This window comes from Sinocyclocheilus rhinocerous, unplaced genomic scaffold (assembly GCF_001515625.1).
Source record: "Sinocyclocheilus rhinocerous isolate Xijiao unplaced genomic scaffold, SAMN03320098_v1.1 scaffold843, whole genome shotgun sequence".
Classification (NCBI taxonomy): domain Eukaryota; kingdom Metazoa; phylum Chordata; class Actinopteri; order Cypriniformes; family Cyprinidae; genus Sinocyclocheilus; species Sinocyclocheilus rhinocerous.
The window spans coordinates 506562-527340 of NW_015655383.1; the positions used below are offsets into that span (position 1 = coordinate 506562).

General features: G+C 35.5%; 1 protein-coding gene across 1 annotated transcript in view; it reads right to left on the reverse strand.

Annotated features, from left to right (window-relative positions):
* LOC107718008 (utrophin-like) overlaps positions 1 to 18576 on the reverse strand; it is a 200930-nt gene extending 182354 nt beyond the window's left edge. Inside the window, exons 1-13 of the mRNA XM_016524923.1 lie at positions 18559 to 18576; positions 16616 to 16828; positions 10659 to 10840; positions 10430 to 10580; positions 9290 to 9409; positions 6099 to 6200; positions 5179 to 5286; positions 4797 to 4976; positions 4532 to 4710; positions 3762 to 3861; positions 3600 to 3687; positions 3267 to 3514; positions 2745 to 2925 (exon numbers count right to left, since the gene is read on the reverse strand). Coding sequence (XP_016380409.1) covers positions 2745 to 2925; positions 3267 to 3514; positions 3600 to 3687; positions 3762 to 3861; positions 4532 to 4710; positions 4797 to 4976; positions 5179 to 5286; positions 6099 to 6200; positions 9290 to 9409; positions 10430 to 10580; positions 10659 to 10840; positions 16616 to 16828; positions 18559 to 18576 — 1870 coding nt within the window. The remainder of the gene's footprint in view (positions 1 to 2744; positions 2926 to 3266; positions 3515 to 3599; positions 3688 to 3761; positions 3862 to 4531; positions 4711 to 4796; positions 4977 to 5178; positions 5287 to 6098; positions 6201 to 9289; positions 9410 to 10429; positions 10581 to 10658; positions 10841 to 16615; positions 16829 to 18558) is intronic.
* Positions 18577 to 20779: the final 2203 nt, after the last annotated feature.

Below are 20779 nucleotides of genomic sequence, written 5' to 3' on the forward strand. Positions count from 1 at the left end.
CTCGCCGCGTCAGGAGCGCGAAGCTGCGTGCAGCAAAAATGATGCGAGTATTGAGGAAACGATGGATGGTTTTCATGTTAAAGTAAAGTAAAAGACCGCTTCTTAAACCAAAGGTGAACATGTTGGTATTCTTGTGGGACAAAAACATGCAAGCACTGTCACCGACAGCAAGTTTAGTTTTACTTTTCTTTTTGTTTTCATTTTGAAAAGCTTGTTATCTTTGCTGTTTACCTCACGTTATGCTATGGAGGCGTCTTCGGAACCCTGGCAGTCACGGCTGAACTGGGCATTCATGTCTCCAATAACGATTTTGAGATCATGTCTTGGTATTTCGTCGATCACGGCCTGTAGCACATCATAGAACTCATGCCACTTAGACTTATGCTCTCCTATACTCACATAATAACCTCTCCCTTCTAAGTATGACCTGAACCATTTGATTACCATCCCAGAAAGCCCGACCCAGTTTTCCTGTCTCTTCTAGAAGGACGTTATGATCGACAGTGTCAAACGCAGCACTGAAATCTAGTAGTACCAGAACTGATATTTGCCAGAATCAGAATTAAAGCAAATATCATTTATTATTTTAATGAGTGCTGTCTCTGTGCTGTGATGCGGTCGGAAACCAGATTGAAAATTGTCCAGGTATCCATTTGAGTTTAAGTATTTGTTCAGCTGATTAAAAATTACCTTTTCAATAATCTTGCCTATAAAAGGAAGATTTGATATTGGTCTATAGTTGCTCAATATGGTGTTATCAAGATTGCTCTTTTTCAGAACGGGTTTAACAACTGCAGTTTTCAGGGAGTTTGGAAAAGTCCCAGAAAGAAGTGAGGCATTCACCACTTCTAAGAGATCTGCTTCCAAACAGTTAAGCACCCTTTTGAAAAAATATGTGGGAAGTATGTCAAGATAGCAGGTTGACGATTTAAGGTGCTGTACTATTTCTTCCAAAATTTTGCTATCAATTGCTTCAAAAACAGACAGTAACATATTTTTGAAATTGCCGTCGAATCTGTCTGACCTCTGCATAACTTGAGGATGTGCTAATCGCCTTTCTGATATTATTGATCTTCTCAGAAAAGAAGGAAGCAAATTAATTGCATTTGCTGTCAGAGAGCATTCCACTGGGAATCTGACTTGGGGGGGGGGGGCTTTATAACAAAATAGCTTTGTTATAAAGCTATTTTGTTATAAATAGCTTTATAACAAAGCTATTATAAATTTTATAAAGCTATTATAAAGCTATTTGTAGCTGTTTTAGCTAATTGTAGGCTTTATTTATATAAAGCAACAATTAGCTTTATATAAATATATCAGTAGTCTATGGTATGTTAATCAGCTAAGCAAATATGTTTGTGTTTGTGTATTTAACTACACTTTGAGCACAAAATGGTCCCAGAAGTTCGCTAAATTTGAAAAAAACATCACTGTGGGAGATCTGGGAATGTTCTCAATTAGGAACAACTATTTTTAAGAAAGAAACATTTTGTTATTGTTGCCATTTTTATTCTGGTTTAATCAAATTTATTTCTGAAAGGTTTTCAGAATGGGGTCAGTCTATAGTCATAATTAGCTGTATGTAAAACAATAGAAGTCTATGGTATGCCCTCATTTCCATGGCTGGCTAAAAGTGGGTGTGAGAGAGATTTGCTCAAGCTTTAAGGTTAAACACTGATGTACTCTTACTTAGAGCTCTTTCTAGCACACACACACACACTCAGAGGTTTATCAGTGTGTAAAAGCTTTCTCATGGGCCACGCTGACATTACAGCCATAAATAGACTGCTTTCTCTCACTCTGGCTCTGCTCTTGTTGGCTCCACAAATGATTTACCTGTTGCATAAGTCACTATTTCTGTCTTTAAATAAAACTGAAGAGAACAAGAGAAACGGAGGACAGAGAAACAGAGGTACTGCACCCCTTGGCACCAATTCAAGCCCCGGGACTTATAAAAATCTCAGTGAGCCTCAATCTTTCTGTAGATCTGCTCCAAAAACTAGTGAACTGCCTACATAGGCAGCATTTAAGGTAGTTGTACTCGTAACACAAAAACAGAAGTTTTTATCCAAAGTGACTTCAAAATTAAAGGACATTTTATCAGAGAATAAAAGCTTGGCATTGTTAGCACCATGTACTAATATTAGAAATTAGGGCTCTGGATGGTCTACAACTGTTGGTGATGTTCTCAAATGAGCATCTAATGGACACTTTACTTTACCATGAGTTTGGTTTCACATTGTTAGCTTAGCAACATGCTAACTGCTCTACTGAAATCAATTGTGAGTTGCGTCTCTTGCGCTAGCTGTGTGGCGTGATTACCTATGTCGAGAGTTTGAAACTTGCTACCTAATTGACAGCTCACATAAACTTCTATGGTACTTTTGTGTCATTTTTGGAGCTTGACAGAACCAGTTAAAGTCTATTTTACAGTATGGAAAGAGCAGGTTGGACATTCTTCAAAATTTCTTTTGTGTTTGACAGAATGAACATGCGTTGACATGACATGAGGATGAATAAACGATGACATTGTTGGCTGAAATATTCCCTTTAAATGCAATCCTTTAAGAATGTGTTGTTCTTTTTTTCCAGAAGTGATTTCATTTCTCTATATTTGTAACTTAGATAGAAAAGCTCAACTACCGGTTTTCAAAATCCCAAGTTCCCTCAAATTGCAGGCTGGAGTGACATTCTTTAAATGTTATGAGAGCGTAGTGTAAAGGCTGCAATTTGGAAATGTCTACCTATAGTGATGTCCTGCTGCCGCGTCTTGAGCTCTTGAATAGTTGTGCTGTGGCGTGATGCCAGTGCTGTCACACTGGGCCTCATGGTATCAGGGGCACCAGGTTCTGCGGCCAGACGCTCCGTCTGAGAACAGAGATCTTCCACCTGCGGCAGAAGCTTTTCCAGCTCTGCTATTCGAGTCTGAAACACAGTACAGTACATACAGTACATATTTGCTCTGTTAACAACTCTATGTTACACTGCAAAATCACATAAGGCATTCAGAGTGGGTTTTAACTTGTTGCTGCAATCTTAAAAATAAAGGTTCTTTGTTTTGTTTTTTATCTGATAATAAAATAATCTGAATAACTTTGTTTCACCATTTTGTGCAATGGAAAGGTTCTATAGATGTTGACGGTTCTTCATGGAACCATCAATGCCAATAAAGAACCTTTATTTTTTAAGAGTATACTGCTAGATTCCCTTTAACATCTGATTTGAGTAAAGTGTCTTGCATAAAAATTGCCTGGTATTTGACAGACCTCACAGTCATCTTTGAGTGCCTGGAGTTCCTGCTGGTTGTCCTTGGCTCTAAACCCTTTTGTGGAGATCAACCACTTCTCCTGTTCCTGCAAGAATTCATTTACAGCCTTCAGTCCTGATTGAACCGCTGCCACTCGCTCTAGAACTTGAGCTCGGTTCCTCAGATCCTGGATCAGGTTCTGGCAGCTCTCCCATTCTTTATGCACAGAGTCCAGGCCAGAACGGGCCTCCTCTGAAGACAGACCTGCTGTATAGACAGATAAGAGTGATTTTAATCAGTAGGAGAAAACAGGAACCATCATTTATCGAGAAAATCACTCACAATCCCCTACCTTTCTCCAGCTGTTCAATCATCTTCTCTCCTTTCTGCACCAACTCTTTCACTGCCCCCTCGTTTTCAGCAAGCTCCATACCCAGGGTCTACAGATATGGGACAAATATATTCAGTAGACCAAATATATGAACAGGTAAATGTTATTGTTATAATAAATCACCTGTAGTTTTTCCTTCAGGACAGGGGGGTCTTCAGCAGCTCGGGCAGATGACTTCCATTCAGCCAGCTGAGACAAAAGCTTGGGAACATCAGTTTCAGCTCTAAAAAAACATATAAACATCACACCGGGTTCACATGAGGGAGTGCTACAGCTGAGCAGAACAACAGAGCAGTGTGTTAAGTGTGTAAACACTGTATAGCTTATGCTAATGGTTCCCAAATGTGCTCATTATGAACACAGTCAAAACCGCATGATGAAAGCAACAATTTCATGATAGTTGCTGGTGAAATCACTCATTATGAGGACTAATATACATTATATTCAGTAACATATGCATACGCATATAAATACATATATATATATATATATATATATATATCCATCGCTCAAATGGGACTGCCTGAAACTGCAACTTTTCTTTCCGTTTAAACACTTTCATATGGTTACAATGGAATTCACTGCAATAAAGTGGCAGCTAGACTTGTGCCGGTATTCGGTAATGCGATATATCACGGTAATGACTATGCACGGTATTCTGGCAGCACATTCTGAACACGTATTAAATAACTTGTTTGGATTTGGAATTATGGATTTTAGCTAATATTGCTTTACCCCTCTCAAGTTAACTTTTTTTTTTAATTGCAAAAATAAGACAAAAATTCAAGCAAAAAATACAAAGTTTGACTGATTTTGACAATCTCAAAATCCTGGAGGGACTGATAAAAGAGATTTCTGTGTTTTTTTACAAGGAAGAGGTGTGTTTGTCGTACAGTCTCCTGAGCTCGCCGTCGATATCAAGATGTCGTCTTTTTGGTGGGGCAGGTGGCGGTAGCTCTCGGTCACTGCTGGTGAAGGTTTGCTCCATCCATGTTGTTACTGTTGTGACTGTCTCCATGAAAACCCTCTCCTGTATCTGGGGCATCCCAGTCACGGACACCGCTTCGGTTACCTGGAAACCGAACAGACGCTTGGAATCAAGATCATATAAAAAGCTAATGTGCATTAACATAAACACGTGAGATGCATTTATCTGACTTGGCTGGAGCAGTCCTCTAGTTTTTGGACCAGGTTGTCCCAACGTTGGGTCAGTAGGTCTGTGTCTGCTTCGATCCTCTGAGCTGCAGCTGGACTGTTTAACAGCACCATCACATCCTGTCCAGCATCTGACAGAGCACTCAGGGCCCTCCGCTTCTGGGCCATATCCTCCTTAAGACTCTGCAAAGAGTCAGAGGACAAAACAGCAATGCTCTTATCAACCTGGTAGATTTCAGTTGTTATTTGTAAAACCTAAGTTTACAATCTTAAAATTACAATGATTTATGTTCTCAGAAAATTATGTTATTTAAACATATAGCCAAAACTATGGGCAAGTAATAAAAAATTCCAAATATGAAATGATGTATGTTTGTCTACTCACGGCTAATCTGCGGACGCTGGCATTTATTTCACTAGGGTCTTTAAAATCACTCGTCTGAACTTCACTCAAGGCCTTCTCCTTATCTGCTAGCCATGATCCAAATAAACTCTGAATGGATGAGAAGAAAGTTGATTCTCCAATAGAAAAATGCTTCATCATTCATATATTGCTCCAAATAAAAAGAGAAAATAACCATACTACCCTCCCTTACACAGTACTTTGGCATAAAAAGCATTAATTTAATGTAATATCATAGACAATATCCTCTGCTTTACATCACAGTTCGGTTTGCAGACTGACGGAAGTGGTCCAGACGGGGGAAGTGTGAAAATAAGATTGTGTGCAGTGCACTCTACACTAATGATGTAATGGGTCAATGGTAATGGTATCTGCAAGTCATAAACCGCCATAATTGAATCTCACCCTTTCCCAGAATGCAGCCTAAACTGTTAAAATAGCAATCTGACCCTTAAATGCATTCAATGAACATTCCAAGTCCAAGATAAGAGCACAATACAATGGGGCCCAACACAGAGCCCTGAGGCACACCTCTGATTATTTTTTGGCCAGAAGCTTTAGTAACTTCAGGTTTGTGCTGGACTGAAGTTATTGTATGGATGGGCAAAAACAAACATATTCAAGTACTCAAACACTACAGAAATTGATCATGAAAACATTTTTTTTTTAATTTACAAACTTAAAGGGGTCCTATTATGAATGCCCCTTACCATAGCCGCCTGAGAGCTTCAGTGTAAATATTCAGTGTAAATATAAATCAAATCAATTTGAGCGCGATTTAAACCCGGATGATTGTAACCACTCGAAGTTCGATTTGCAATTATTTGAAAACGTATAAAAGGGCCTCATCAATTTTGTGATTTGTTACCCTGGAATGTTGGATTTTTGGTATCAGGCCTCACCTGGTCATCAAGCAACCGCTGCCACACCAGCTGAAATTCCTCAAGTTTATTCCAGCGTTCCTCCGTCCAGCGACACACTGCCGCCCAGCGCTCTCCCAGTGACTGTAAAGAACAGAAGGAAAAACAAAAGAAGGAAAGTTATTCACTGAATTACTTTTCATACACGTTTACGGCCTCTGGGAGTGTCAAATGTCTGTTCAGTTCCAAGTTTCTTGCTGTGCTGCATCCAATGAATTCTCAGCACTGTGCCCAACATTAATAGATCTCAATACTTAGAGGAGCTATCAGTAAAGGCATGGAAAACAGCTTGGTTCGATTACCTTTGCACTTTAGGTGAGAAGAAACTTACTGTAAAGTTCATTCTTTACTGCAATCAATGTAACATTCACCTTGATCACCATAAAGCATTCACCTTAATCTCTATAACTCTAGTAAAACAACATTGCACACTGGTACACACACCATAATGTATTTTTCTCTTAAAACAATAGTATTTGAAGATTTCCTTACAGATGGCAGGAATGAACAATTAATTGAAATATGAATATTACCAGTAATGACTGCCAGACATAATGAGTTTTCAGCAAAACACAAACATGGTTATGCGTTTTATTTTACTACTTTTTATGGTGATATGAAAATTAGTGCTTAAGAAACAACAGCTACACTAACAAGGCCGCTAATAAGTTTTTTTTTTTCAGAATATGGCTACAAAAATTGATGACTGGAAGAACACATATTTTACAGACAAAATTATTATTGGAGGGGATTTTAACGCTGTTCCAGATGAATAACAGGATAGATATCCCACTCCTTTCACCACTTTTTCCTATAACCCCCTGGTTTATAATAGATCTCAGTTTCTTGATCTAATTGATCTTTGGCGTGCAAAGAACCCACATAAAAAACTATTTACATGGGGGTCCTTTTCAGGGCGCATTCAGCGTTCCATGTTGGATTTTTGGTTGATAACTAGTAATCTTCTTTCTTCTACATTTGACTGTAATATTTCTCCTTCAGTTTTAACTGATCACAGTGCCATATCACTTTCTCTTAGGAGTAATGGCAGCTCAACGTCTACCAGAACTCATTGGAAGTTTAATAATAATTTACTAAAATGTGAATCTTTTTGTAATTCTATTTTGTTAATGATCAACAATGTTAAAACCATTTCTGAATTAACCTCAATTGGCAAATGGGAATGGGTCAAATTTACTGTAAAAAAATTAGCAATTAAAGAAGGGAAACAAATTGCAAATGCTAGAAAATTTAGGCAGACAACAATCTTATCAAGACTAAATTATTTCGGTAATAAAGACATCCTTAGTGAGAGTGAGGAAAAAGAACTTCACATTCTTCAATCAGAGTTGGATGATTTTTATACAGAAAAGGCTAAAGGAGCATTTATACGATCTAGAGCCAGGTGGATTGAGGAAGGGGGAAAAAATTCTTCATATTTCTTTAATTTAGAAAAACAAAAACAAGCTCTAAAAACTATTAATAAACTTAGCATTAATAATTGTATAAGTGAAGAAAAAACACTAATTGATGACTACATACAGTATATTCCTTCTATAATGATTTATATAAATCTAAATTTACAGAAAACGATTGTGATCTCTTCTTTTCCTGTTTAAAAGACAAAATTCCTATTATAGACTCTGATTTTAGAAATATGATGGAAGCTGACATTGAGATTTCAGAATTAGACACTGCTATTTAACAAATGTCTAATGGAAAGTCCCCAGGTATTGAAGGCATCACAGTAGAACTATATAAACATTTTTGGCCAGAAATAAGAATCGTAGTTTTCGAAGCATTAAAAGAATGTATAGATAAAGCTGAATTATCACCATCGATGAAGCGTGATTTAATTATTCTAGTTCCAAAGTCGAACAAAGATAAATTATTTTTAGACAATTGGAGACCAATAACTCTTTTATGTAATTATTTCAAATTGCTCTCTCATGTTTTTGCGAATAGACTAAAAAAGGGTATTGGTGAAATTATCAGTGAAACACATTCGGCTTTTATCAAAGGGAGAAGCATTCACAGTCATATTAGACTAGGCTTGATTATAACCAAACTAATGTCTTTATTCATAAAAGATTTTGAGGATAATATAGGCATAGACGTTCTTGGTAGGACCTTTACTATAAGCCAATTTGCAGACGACACTCTTTTATTTCTTAAAAATAAAGAGGTGCTTCCATTAGTTATTGAAAAAAATTCTGTCTTCTCAAAGGCATCAGGTCTGACTCTAAACTTTAAAAAATGTGAATTAATGGCGATCCATAATTGTAACTTAGACGATATAGAGGGCATTCCAGTGAAAAAAGAGGTTAAGTATTTAGGGGTTATGATTACTAAAAATGTTGTTAATAGAGAACACGGTAGGACCTTTACTATAAGCCAATTTGCAGACGACACTCTTTTATTTCTTAAAAATAAAGAGGTGCTTCCATTAGTTATTGAAAAAAATTCTGTCTTCTCAAAGGCATCAGGTCTGACTCTAAACTTTAAAAAATGTGAATTAATGGCGATCCATAATTGTAACTTAGACGCTATAGAGGGCATTCCAGTGAAACAATAGGTTAAGTATTTAGGGGTTATGATTACTAAAAATGGTGTTAATAGAGAACACTCAAATTTTAACTCTAAAATAGAAAGCATGAAAAAAATCCTTAAATCATTGGTTATCTCGAGACCTATCTATATTGGGTAGAATTCTCTTGACTAAAACTGAGGGAATATCTAAACTTATTTATTTATCTCAAGCTTTGTATACTGCCCCAAGAGTAGTTAAATCGGTGAATTCAATTTTATTGAATTTTTATTTTTATTTTTCATCCTTGCTCCTTGTGTTTATTTATGTATTTATTTATTTTTTATGTTTTTTTTTCTTTTATTCTTCTTTAATGTAAACTCTGTGTTTGTCTCAATGGAAATGTCTTACATTGTTGGTTGTTCCCTGTCTTATGTACATTAAGCAATAAAAAAAAAAGAAGAAAAAAAAAAGAAACAACAGCTGACACTTAATATTTTTTTTAGAATTGAAACACGTGAGTTCTATAATTTGTATGTCTGAAGAAAATAACAGCTCTGACCAGACTCTCTGAGTAGCCATTTCATAATTACAGTCATTTTGAAACAACAAATAAAAACATTATATCCTGCATGTTGTCCTCTACCTGCAGTTGTTCCTCCAGGGCAGCAGTGGCGCTCTCCCCGCTGTTCTCATCCACGACCACAACCATGTGCGTGAGAGAGTTCACCTTAACCTGTTCCAGCTCCAGATCATTCTGCAAAACCTGAGGAAATGACACAGAAAAAGAGGTCAAAAGGTTAAGGAATGGTCTTAAGTATACTTTGATTACATTTTGTTAAGTTTCTTAATTTACCCAGAAAAGAGGAAATGCACATTTATTAAGACATTACAAAATCACCAATCACCATATTATCATCTGAAATTATAATAATAATTATTGATTTTTTTTTTCACATTGCAATTATTACAACAGTGATTTTATGTATGTATGTATGTATGTATGTATGTATTTATTTATTATTTTACAGGAAATAAAACAGAACTGGAAGCTGAAACATAAAAATAATGTCATAATGCAAAAGACTTTATTACATGTAATTCAAAATATTGGTTTCATTTTGTTAAATCTAGATACAATTTCTAATACCTTTCTTTTAATTTTGGGTCAGATCTGCCCAGGGCATGTTGTTAACAGGTTTTTCAGAATAAGTTTGATGTGGTAGGATTTGGGGTGGATATTTTTTGACTCTGTACTGTGTCAAGTATGAAAGTGTACATGTGCGTGTCTCCGTAAATAATGTGGAAGCACTAGGGTGATGTGGTACCCTTCCTATGAGACTGCGAGGCTCCTAAACGTAAGCATGTGTGTGGGAGCAAACGTGTGTGTGTGTGTTCTCCATTACCTAACTGAACAAACACGCAGAGGTCGTGTTCCTAAACGTAAGCATGTGTGTGGGAGCGAACGTGTGTGTGTGTTCTCCATTCGCTAACTGAACAAACACGCAGAGGTCGTGTTTGCCCCTCGTTCACTGGGGCGTGTTGATTTGCTTATTCATTCTTCTCACATTTCTCAAAATTTGTTCCCATCAAGATAACAACTCATCCGCTCATCTTCAGGAGGCCTGATGGTGAGTAGATTTTCAGCATATTTTTATTTTTGGGTGAACTATTCAATAAACCTTTTAGACTGTATAATTTTGTGATGCATCACAATGTATCATGACACACCATGACATAGATGGTTATACCAAGTCCTACTTAGAGAATCAAATGCTTCTCTTACTTTGTGCTCCTCTATCTGGGGAAGATATCCCTCCATGTCTCCTGCTATTGGCTCTTTCTCCATCTTACGGATCTGCCCCTCCGTCTGCGTCAGCCAATCAGAGAGCTGCTGGAGCTGCTGTTGCTGAAGGTTCATCAGAACTTCATGAAGTCTGAAGACAGAGGAGAGATGACAAATTCAAGCACACTCTTCAAACAGAAGACTTCGGTAGGAATGTGTGCGTCCGTACCTGGACTGACGGTCCATGCTGGCGACCCGCAGGTTTTCCCAGCGGGAGTTGAGCAGTGTCATTTGTTCTCGGATCTCATCCTCCTCTTCCTCACTCAGGTTGCCTTGAGCGATCAGCTGGTTTCCCGCCTGTAAGACGTTACCCACGCTGCTCTGGTGGGCTGTCAATTCCATCATAAACGCCTGAGGCGGCAAAACGACACATCAGTTACCAGGATGACTACAAACCATCTTCACAGATGTCTTAGAGTACAAGTCATTTAGACTGTTCTAAACAAACAAAAAAAGGTTTAAATATGCTATATTTTAAGATAAATGCATTTTTATGTAAGAAACCCAGTACATTTTTATATGTATTTATTGGCATTTATTGGCAAAGTTTTCTTATATAATAAATAACCATAATAATTTAATAATATTTATGCATTTATTTATTTGATAAGTAGTCATGTAATAAGCAGCTGCACCGTTTGATGGTTTATTATGGCAAAAACTGACATGAGGGAGAGCATTATGATGACTTTACCATGGTTAATTGTGTTTTAGGCACAGCATATTGCATTTAAAAATAATTATTTCATCAAGTAATACAGTTCATCATACTTACTGTAGGCTTTTATTTTTGCCAAAAAAAACATGGGAACGGTAACATTTTTTATAATAAAATGTGTTGACATTAATAAATGTTTAAAGTATGAACTAACAATAGCATTTTTTTACAGCATTTATTAATCTATGTTGATTTTAATTTATGGCAATTTATATATCTTTATCCAATGTTTTATAAATATGTCTGCTTAATTTTTCTTCAATTCGGTTTTCTATTTTAACTTTTTGTAAATTCTGTATTAATGGTTTAAATAAATAAGAACTAATTTTACTGAAAATTAGGGGTGTAACGGTACATGTATTTGTACCGAAAATTTTCGGTACGGGTTTTTCGGTTCGGTGCGCACATGTACCAAACAACTCGTTCCATTTTTTTCAGGAAATTCAGACAATAAATGCCGTTTTGGCACTCTTTGATGAGGCGTGAGAGATCGCTGTATAGAAGCCTTGGCAGCACAGAGTGCGAGTGAGCGCATAATCATCTCTTTCCTCTTTATTACTAGTTTTAACGTGAAATAAACATTAATGAACATCTCATGTAATCGTTTAATTAGTGTTTCAACCGCAGAAAGGCGTCATTAAAACAGCTTGTAAACAAAATGCCACGTAGCATTTCATTTACCTCAGGCAAGTCATCAGTGTCCACAGCTCGTTATTTGCTAGGGAAATGAAGTCTAGAGAAGAGCATTTTTAGAAATATTAGACTATATTCTTCATTATATTTTACTTTACCAGTTCATGATGTCTTTATTATTTAATGTATGTTTAGATAAATCTTTTATGAAACAAGTTATTACAGCCACTGTGTAAATGATTGTATTTCAACAACAAATAGAAATTGTATAATTTAAAAGTTTATTTAAAAACTGCATTATGTGTAATTTACATGTTTGCATACAATTTTTTTTTTTTTTTTTAGTGTTCATTATTGTAGTTAAAAATAAATAGTAATTGAATTTAAGTTTGGGCTCTGTTGTTAGCTGTAATCTTATAGTAATGTAAAAGGGCTCCCTGTAGTTTAGAGCAGGAGCTGAGGTAGATTTTTATCCCTAGGAAAATTTTTATTGTAATTGAATTTATTTAAAGAAAAAGCAATTTGTTCAGTAAACCATTGTTTAATTAAAAAAAAAAAAGTTTAAGGTTTTTTTTCTCCTGCTGTACCGAAACCATACCGAACCATGACGTCAAAACCGAGGTACGTACCGAACCATCATGTTTGTGTACCGTTACACCCCTACTGAAAATGTATTAATTTATTACAACTTTAACAAAAATTGGAATTTGTGTTTTGTGATTTACTATAAATTTATAATCATAAAACATCAAATCAAATGAAATGAATCTTTTTATATAATTAGTCTATTAAAATCAATATTAAAATGAAAATAGACAATTCCTTTACAACACATCATTGCATTTTCATTTGTATTTTGTCAAAAATGTGCTGCACAACACTCTCTCTCTATCCTTTCAGCATTCATGATAAATTCACATTGGGCATCATAAAGAGAAAGCTTTTATTTGTGAACAGGTTGTGTACACAGACGGGATCTCTGATGAGAATCATTCATTAACTACTAGTCTCCTTGGGAACTTTTTATTGATCAGAGGTTGCTATTTTAGGAGACTTTATCAAAGCTAAGTATACACTTTGTCTCAATTTTCTTTTAATGTCTCTTAGTAATCATTTTCAAATTGTGATCAAGTTACACTCTAAAAAACACTGGTTTACTTTTCAGCCCAAATGTTTGTTTAGAACAGATTTGGAGAAATGTAGCATTACAAAGGATGCCCTGCAGTGAATGGGTGCCGTCAGAATGAGAGTCCAAACAGCTGATAAAAACATCACAATAATCCACAAGCAATCCACTCCACTCCAGTCCATCAGTTAACAGTGTGTGAAGTGAAAAGCTGCGTGTTTGTAAGAAACAAATATTTAAGTTTGGGCTCTGTTGTTAGCTGTAATCTTATAGTAATGTAAAAGGGCTCCCTGTAGTTTAGAGCAGGAGCTGAGGTAGATTTTTATCCCTAGGAAAATTTTTATTGTAATTGAATTTATTTAAAGAAAAAGCAATTTGTTCAGTAAACCATTGTTTAATTAAAAAAAAAAAAGTTTAGGTTTTTTTTTCTCCTGCTGTACCGAAACCATACCGAACCATGACGTCAAAACCGAGGTACGTACCGAACCATCATGTTTGTGTACCGTTACACCCCTACTGAAAATGTATTAATTTATTACAACTTTAACAAAAATTGGAATTTGTGTTTTGTGATTTACTATAAATTTATAATCATAAAACATCAAATCAAATGAAATGAATCTTTTTATATAATTAGTCTATTACCACAAGCAATCCACTCCACTCCAGTCCATCAGTTAACAGTGTGTGAAGTGAAAAGCTGCTGTTTTTGTAATAAACAAATTCATCACTAATGTGTTTTAACTTTAAACTGTTGCTTCCAGATAAAATACGAGCCCATAATACATAACACTTTCTCCAGTGAAAAAGTCATCTCGCCTGAATTAGGAGAGAAATATGCACGGATCAGATATTATGGACTCGTATTTGGCTTCCTAAGATGTTAATTGGTGGACTGGTGTGGATTACTGTGATGTTTTTATCAGATGTTTGGACTCTCATTCTGATGGCACCCATTCATTGGAGAGGATCCATTGCTGAGTAAATGACTAAATGCTACATTTCTCAAAATTTGTTCCCATCAAGATAACAACTCATCCGCTCATCTTCAGGAGGCCTGATGGTGAGTAGATTTTCAGCATATTTTTATTTTTGGGTGAACTATTCAATAAACCTTTTAGACTGTATAAAAAAAAAAGTTTAAGGTTTTTTTTCTCCTGCTGTACCGAAACCATACCGAACCATGACGTCAAAACCGAGGTACGTACCGAACCATCATGTTTGTGTACCGTTACACCCCTACTGAAAATGTATTAATTTATTACAACTTTAACAAAAATTGGAATTTGTGTTTTGTGATTTACTATAAATTTATAATCATAAAACATCAAATCAAATGAAATGAATCTTTTTATATAATTAGTCTATTAAAATCAATATTAAAATGAAAATAGACAATTCCTTTACAACACATCATTGCATTTTCATTTGTATTTTGTCAAAAATGTGCTGCACAACAGAGGTTTGCTGATTAAATTCAAGCAATGCTAAAATATTTCTGCCATAATTTCTTCAAGTTAAAGCAAACTTTTATTTTGGTGGTTTGCCGTGAAGATCAGATTCAGAAAATGTATTTGACGATAGCTTTGCTCAAATGAAACGGTGAAATGCTGGTGCAGTGACTCTCAGAGCAGCTCTGGAGATGAAGTACACGTGTTCGTGTACTCATACAGTGAGACTTGTGCTTGAGTATGTGTAGTAGAAGAAAATGTGCCACTCATTCACACAGTATCTTATGATCTATTCTCGAAACAGAAAAACGATCAAAAAAGACAAATGACGTAACAAACCATTTGCACATTATCTAAATCTCTGATGTTTCAAGTGGAACCAGAGTGCAGAGACAAACAGGTTCAAGCTTCAGGAAAAGCCCAGTGCTCAGAGGATCCCCAGAGCTTTCCTGCATTTGCCTTGCTTTTGTTTCTGCGTCAGTGCCTCATATTAGCCTTCACTTTCTGACAGGAATATAAACCTCACCCTCCCGCTCTGGATCCATCACTCAGGAGTGAGTTTATGTGCCAGAGTTTATGTCAGAGGTCTCTCTGCCTCACAGAATTCCTCACATTCCTGGCATGTTCGGAGCATGTTCTCCGACAGGACGGGAACACGGAGCATCTGATCACGGGACATGCTAACACTTAAAGTCCTCAGGTCAATCAGAAAGAGCAGCGGTGGGCGGTTTCATGGTGTGATGAATTTTGTTATTAACATAATGAAATCCTACTTCAGCTTCTTCATGTGAGACTAAATTTAGTCTGTATCTCCTCTTAAAGTTTTCAAGCTACAACCACCAAAACTCAGGTCAGACATTCAGACTGGTCTGACTCGGGTTGCTATATCTTTAACTGATCTGACTTACAGTTTTCGTAAACCCGATAAAACAATAATAAAATAAAAACTTTCATTGAGGGGGTCAAAACTTTTGTATTTTTGTAAGACTTATAGTGTATTTAAGTTGTCTGTCACTAGTAAAGATTAACGGATATTCTGGGACGATGTGCTAAATCATGTTAGTAACATGCTAATTTATGCTAGCTATGTGCTAACCATGCCAGCAACATGTTAAAACATGCAAGAAACGTGAAAAAAATGCTAAATCATGCTAGAAACATGATAAAACATGTTAAATCATGCTAAAAAAAACATGCTGGAAACATGCTAGAAAACATGCTAGAAACATGTCAAAATATGCTTAATCATATTAGCAACATGCTAAAACATGCAAGAAACGTGAAAGCATGCTAAATCATGCTAAAAAACATGCTAGAAAATATGCTAGATACATGTCAAAATATGCTTAATCATATTAGCAACATGCTCAAACATGCAAGAAACATGATAAAACATGTTAAATCATGCTAAAAACATGCTAGAAAACATGCTAGGAACATCAAAACATGCTAAATCATGCTAGCAACATGCTAAAATATGCTAGTAACGTGATAAATCATGCTAGCAACATGATTAGGCCTGTCGCAATAATCAATATATCGACTTATCGCGCAATGGCCTATCTAATATTTTGATACTTAATTTCCATGATCTAAATATTCTTAAAAATTAAAAGTGTGTTGTCATTTGGAAGTGTGTAGGTCTTCTTGCATTATAATGCCATTACATTATGATTATATATTCAGTGGCATAAAATGGTCTTTAAAATGACAACAATATCGCTTATCGCAATTATTTCTGGGGCAATATATCGCACAACAAAAAGTTGTTATCGTGACAGGCCTAAACATGATAAAACAACATGTTAGCAACATTCTAAATCTAACATGTTATATCATGCTAGCAATGTGCTAACATGTTAACAGCATGTTAAATCATGTTCACAATTTATTTAAACATTTTAGCAATGTGGTAGAAAATAATAATAACATTTCACTGACTTGAGAATTGAGTAAAATCTTCAAACTTCAAGCGTTTCAAAGTTATTTCAAACTTTCAAACAAAGCTTTGTCAAGCCAACATCAAGGTTTGTTATTCATCGTTACCCATCTATTTTAATTTTTTTATTTTAAATCACAGTAATGTTATATTGTTATGTTATATCTTCCTGAGTAATTCAATGAACAAAGAGATGATGGTTTTTTAGCATTCTAAATGCTAACAACGTTTATGAGGTGTTATTGTGTGTCACATATACCTCATGTGTGTGGAACTGGTCTTTGACCTCCTCCACGTCGTCGGACACGTCGTCCTGCATGTGCAGCGTGTCTTCGGCCGACAGCAGCCAGGTGAGCACCTCCTCCAGCGTGATCTGATATGTGTCCAGACTGACCTCCCTGTCCACCTCCGTCAGTGTGCTGGGCGTCTCTGGCCGTGTGCTGCTCACCTCCTCCGTCTTTCCAGCCAAACCCTGCACAGCAACACACAGCGCTTCAGTTAACAGCTCAACTGAGTATAATGTTATAGAAAACGTTAAGCGCTATGAATGTGCCAGCTTTCCCACATGTAAAATTTCGGTAAGGGTTTAACGTGTTTACACAGCCGTGTCTTTGTGTGTTTTAGGAAACAAGTTAAACATGTTAACACTTATGTTCAAAACGCAAATATTGTGGCAGGTGAAGAGACATCAATGGCGTGTTGTAAATGATGATGAACATCACACTAATGAATTCTCAAAGGGAAGTGAACGAGACTTTTAAGAACCAGTGACTTCAGTCTGACTCATAAGTCACAGCATCCATGTAAAAACTAAAATTAATCAAAAATTAAAATGTAAAACTTCTTAAGATGGCCGTCATTTTAACTACAGGTTCTGTTGACACTCCTTAAACTGAAAAATGTTTACATTTACAAAAAAACTGTATGTGAAAGAGGGGAGAACAAACGTATAAATACCAAAAAAAAACAAAAAAAAACACACTGGGGGAAAAAAAACATACACAAAACATGTGAAAAATATATCCACCCCAAGATAAAATAAAAAAATAAAAAAAAACATTTAAGACTGTTATGCACAATTTCTCATAATTTCCATTAGCACAAATAAAACAAAACAAAATAAAATACAATAAAACAAAACAAAACAAAACAAAATTAAATAAAAAAGACATTATTGCAAAGCAATAATTTGTGCATCATGGTAGTGAACTTACATTTAAATTTTGTGGTCAGTAAGATTTGTTAAAGTTTTTTTTTTTATATATAAATTCTCAATTTAAAATAAATTGAAAACAATAACTGTTCTCAATTTGAATGTATTGTAAAGTGTAATTTATTTCATTATTATCAATCTAGAAAATGGTGTGTTTTTGTTTTTTTTGATGGATTCTTTGATGAATAGTAAGTTCAAAAGAACAGTAATTATTTGAAATAAAAATAAATAAATAAAAATGCTGCTCTTTTGAACTTTTAATTCATCAAAGAATCCTGAAAAAAAAGTATTGCTGTTTCCACAAAAAATTCTCACATGATCCTTCAGAAATCATTCTGATATGTTGATTTTCTGCTTAAGAACCATTTTTGATTACTATGAAAATAGTTGATGCTTATCATTTTTGTGGAAAATGTGATACATTTTTTCAGCATTCTTTTTATGAATGAATATTACATATTATATGTATGAAGGTATTATATTTAAGTAGATTTTTTAAATATTAATATAAATTTACTAATTAACTTAAAATTGGTTGAAATTTGCTTAATAGCCCTGAAAACGGTGCAAAAGGTCTTTAATGTTTAAAACCGAATTCCTTTTTATCATGTGTTTTGATTTTGTGATGAATGTTGACCTGGATATGTCTACTGAGATTCACTGTGCATCTGTTGTGAGCTGGCCTAGCATTCTATCATGGAAAATACCATGTAAAGAAACTATTCCTTTCTTTTCAAAGACCCACAGGAAAATGACTTATGGAAAAAGTCATTACAAGGCTCTGAGCCGCACACTCAAAACAAGAAGAGCTGCACGAACTATCAGCAGGACCTTCAGACGCAGACAATACTGCCACTGGCACGTGTTCTCAGCTGACTAAACACCGGCTAACAGCACAACAGGGCCGGTCAGGTGATATCATTCACATTCTCAGATGTTTATGTCCCACGCCTTAAAAACTGACAGCTTTTCTAAACCCGGTGACCTACATTCCTCAGCATGCCCATGACGGAAATCTCACAGCTCATTGATAAGAGTGAAACACTAATCGACCGCTAATTGTGTGAGTCAGATGGAAATAGAAGCAGGGTTTTCTTCATGGCGTGAACGCCTTTGTGCTGTATAATAAAAGAGGCAGAATCAGGTAATGAAACCATCTGATCTGAAATATTACATCGGGGAACCAAACGGCACCACACCCGAGAACTCTGGGAAAAATTTTCAAAGTGCATCAAAAGAGAGATATGAAATAATGACAATAGAAAGAAGCTTAGATTGATAACTCGAATACAAAGGCAACACTGCCCTGGGGAGTATGAACTTTACAGCAGGCAATGCCAAAAACATGCTATTACCATGGTAACGTATCCAAAAAACATAGTATGACCATAGTGCATGTACAAAAACCATGCCATCGCCATGATATGGTATTGACATACTGTAAGTGAAAAAAAAACATGGTATTACCATGGTGCAAGTAAAAAATCCATTGCAATGTCATGATAGATGTCAAGAACATGGTATGGTACCAGATCAAAAAAAAAACAAAAAAAACATTCTACTACCATAGTATAAGAGAAAAAAACATGGTATTACCATGGTGCAATTAGATTGATAACTCCAATACAAAGGCAACACTGCCCTGGGGAGTATGAACTTTACAGCAGGCAATGTCAAAAACATGCTATTACCATGGTAGCGTATCCAAAAAACATAGTATGACCATAGTGCATGTACAAAAACCACGCCATCGCCATGATATGGTATTGACATACTGTAAGTGAAAAAAAAACATGGTATTACCATGGTGCAAGTAAAAAATCCATTGCAATGTCATGATAGATGTCAAGAACATGGTATGGTACCAGATCAAAAAAAAAACAAAAAAAACATTCTACTACCATAGTATAAGAGAAAAAAACATGGTATTACCATGGTGCAAGTAAAAAATAAAAACAACAATATGCATTGCCATTGCCATAGACATCATGAATATGGTATTACCATGGTACCAGATCCAAAAAAACATGGTATTTCCATCATACAAGTCATAAAACATGGTATTATAATGATGCAACTTTAAAAAGGGTGTCATTGCCATGATAGATGTCAAGAACACGGTATTACCATGGTACCATGAAAAGAATATAGTAGTACCACCAAAAAATATAGTATTGATATTCTACAAGTTTAAAAACATGGTATTACCATAGTGCAAGTACAAAAAGAATGCCATTGTCATGACAGATTTCAAAAACATGGTATCGCCATGGAATCACATCCAAAAGCATGGTATCGCCATGGAATCACATCCAAAAACATGGTATTGCCATGGAATCAAATCAAAAACATGGTATCGCCATGGAATCACATCCAAAACATGGTATCGCCATGGAATCAAATCCAAAAACATGGTATCGCCATGGAATCACATCCAAAAACATGGTATCGCCATAGAATCACATCCAAAAACATGGTATCGCCATGGAATCAAATCCAAAAACATGGTATCGCCATGGAATCACATCCAAAAACATGGGATCGCCATGGAATCACATTTAAAACATGGCATTGCCATAGTACAACTCAAAAAATATGGCATTGACATGGTGCAATTTAAAATATGTAATTGTAATGATAGATTTTAGAACATGGTATTGACATGGTGCCACACCCAAAAACATGCGTTATTGTACAAGTTACATTTAGTCATTTAGCAAGGTTTTTTTTTATTATATAATAAATAAAAAAGAAAACATATAGAATAGAAAAATAGAGCAAGCTAGTTTTAGTACATTGTCATGACAGATTTCAAAAACATGGTATCACCATGGAATCACATCCAAAAGCATGGTATCGCCATGGAATCACATCCAAAAACATGGTATCGCCATAGAATCACATCCAAAAACATGGTATCGCCATGGAATCAAATCCAAAAACATGGTATCGCCATGGAATCACATCCAAAAACATGGGATCGCCATGGAATCACATTTAAAACATGGCATTGCCATAGTACAACTCAAAAAATATGGCATTGACATGGTGCAATTTAAAATATGTAATTGTAATGATAGATTTTAGAACATGGTATTGACATGGTGCCACACCCAAAAACATGCTATTGTTATTGTACAAGTTACATTTAGTCATTACAAGGGTTTTTTTTTTATTATATAATAAATAAAAAAGAAAACATATAGAATA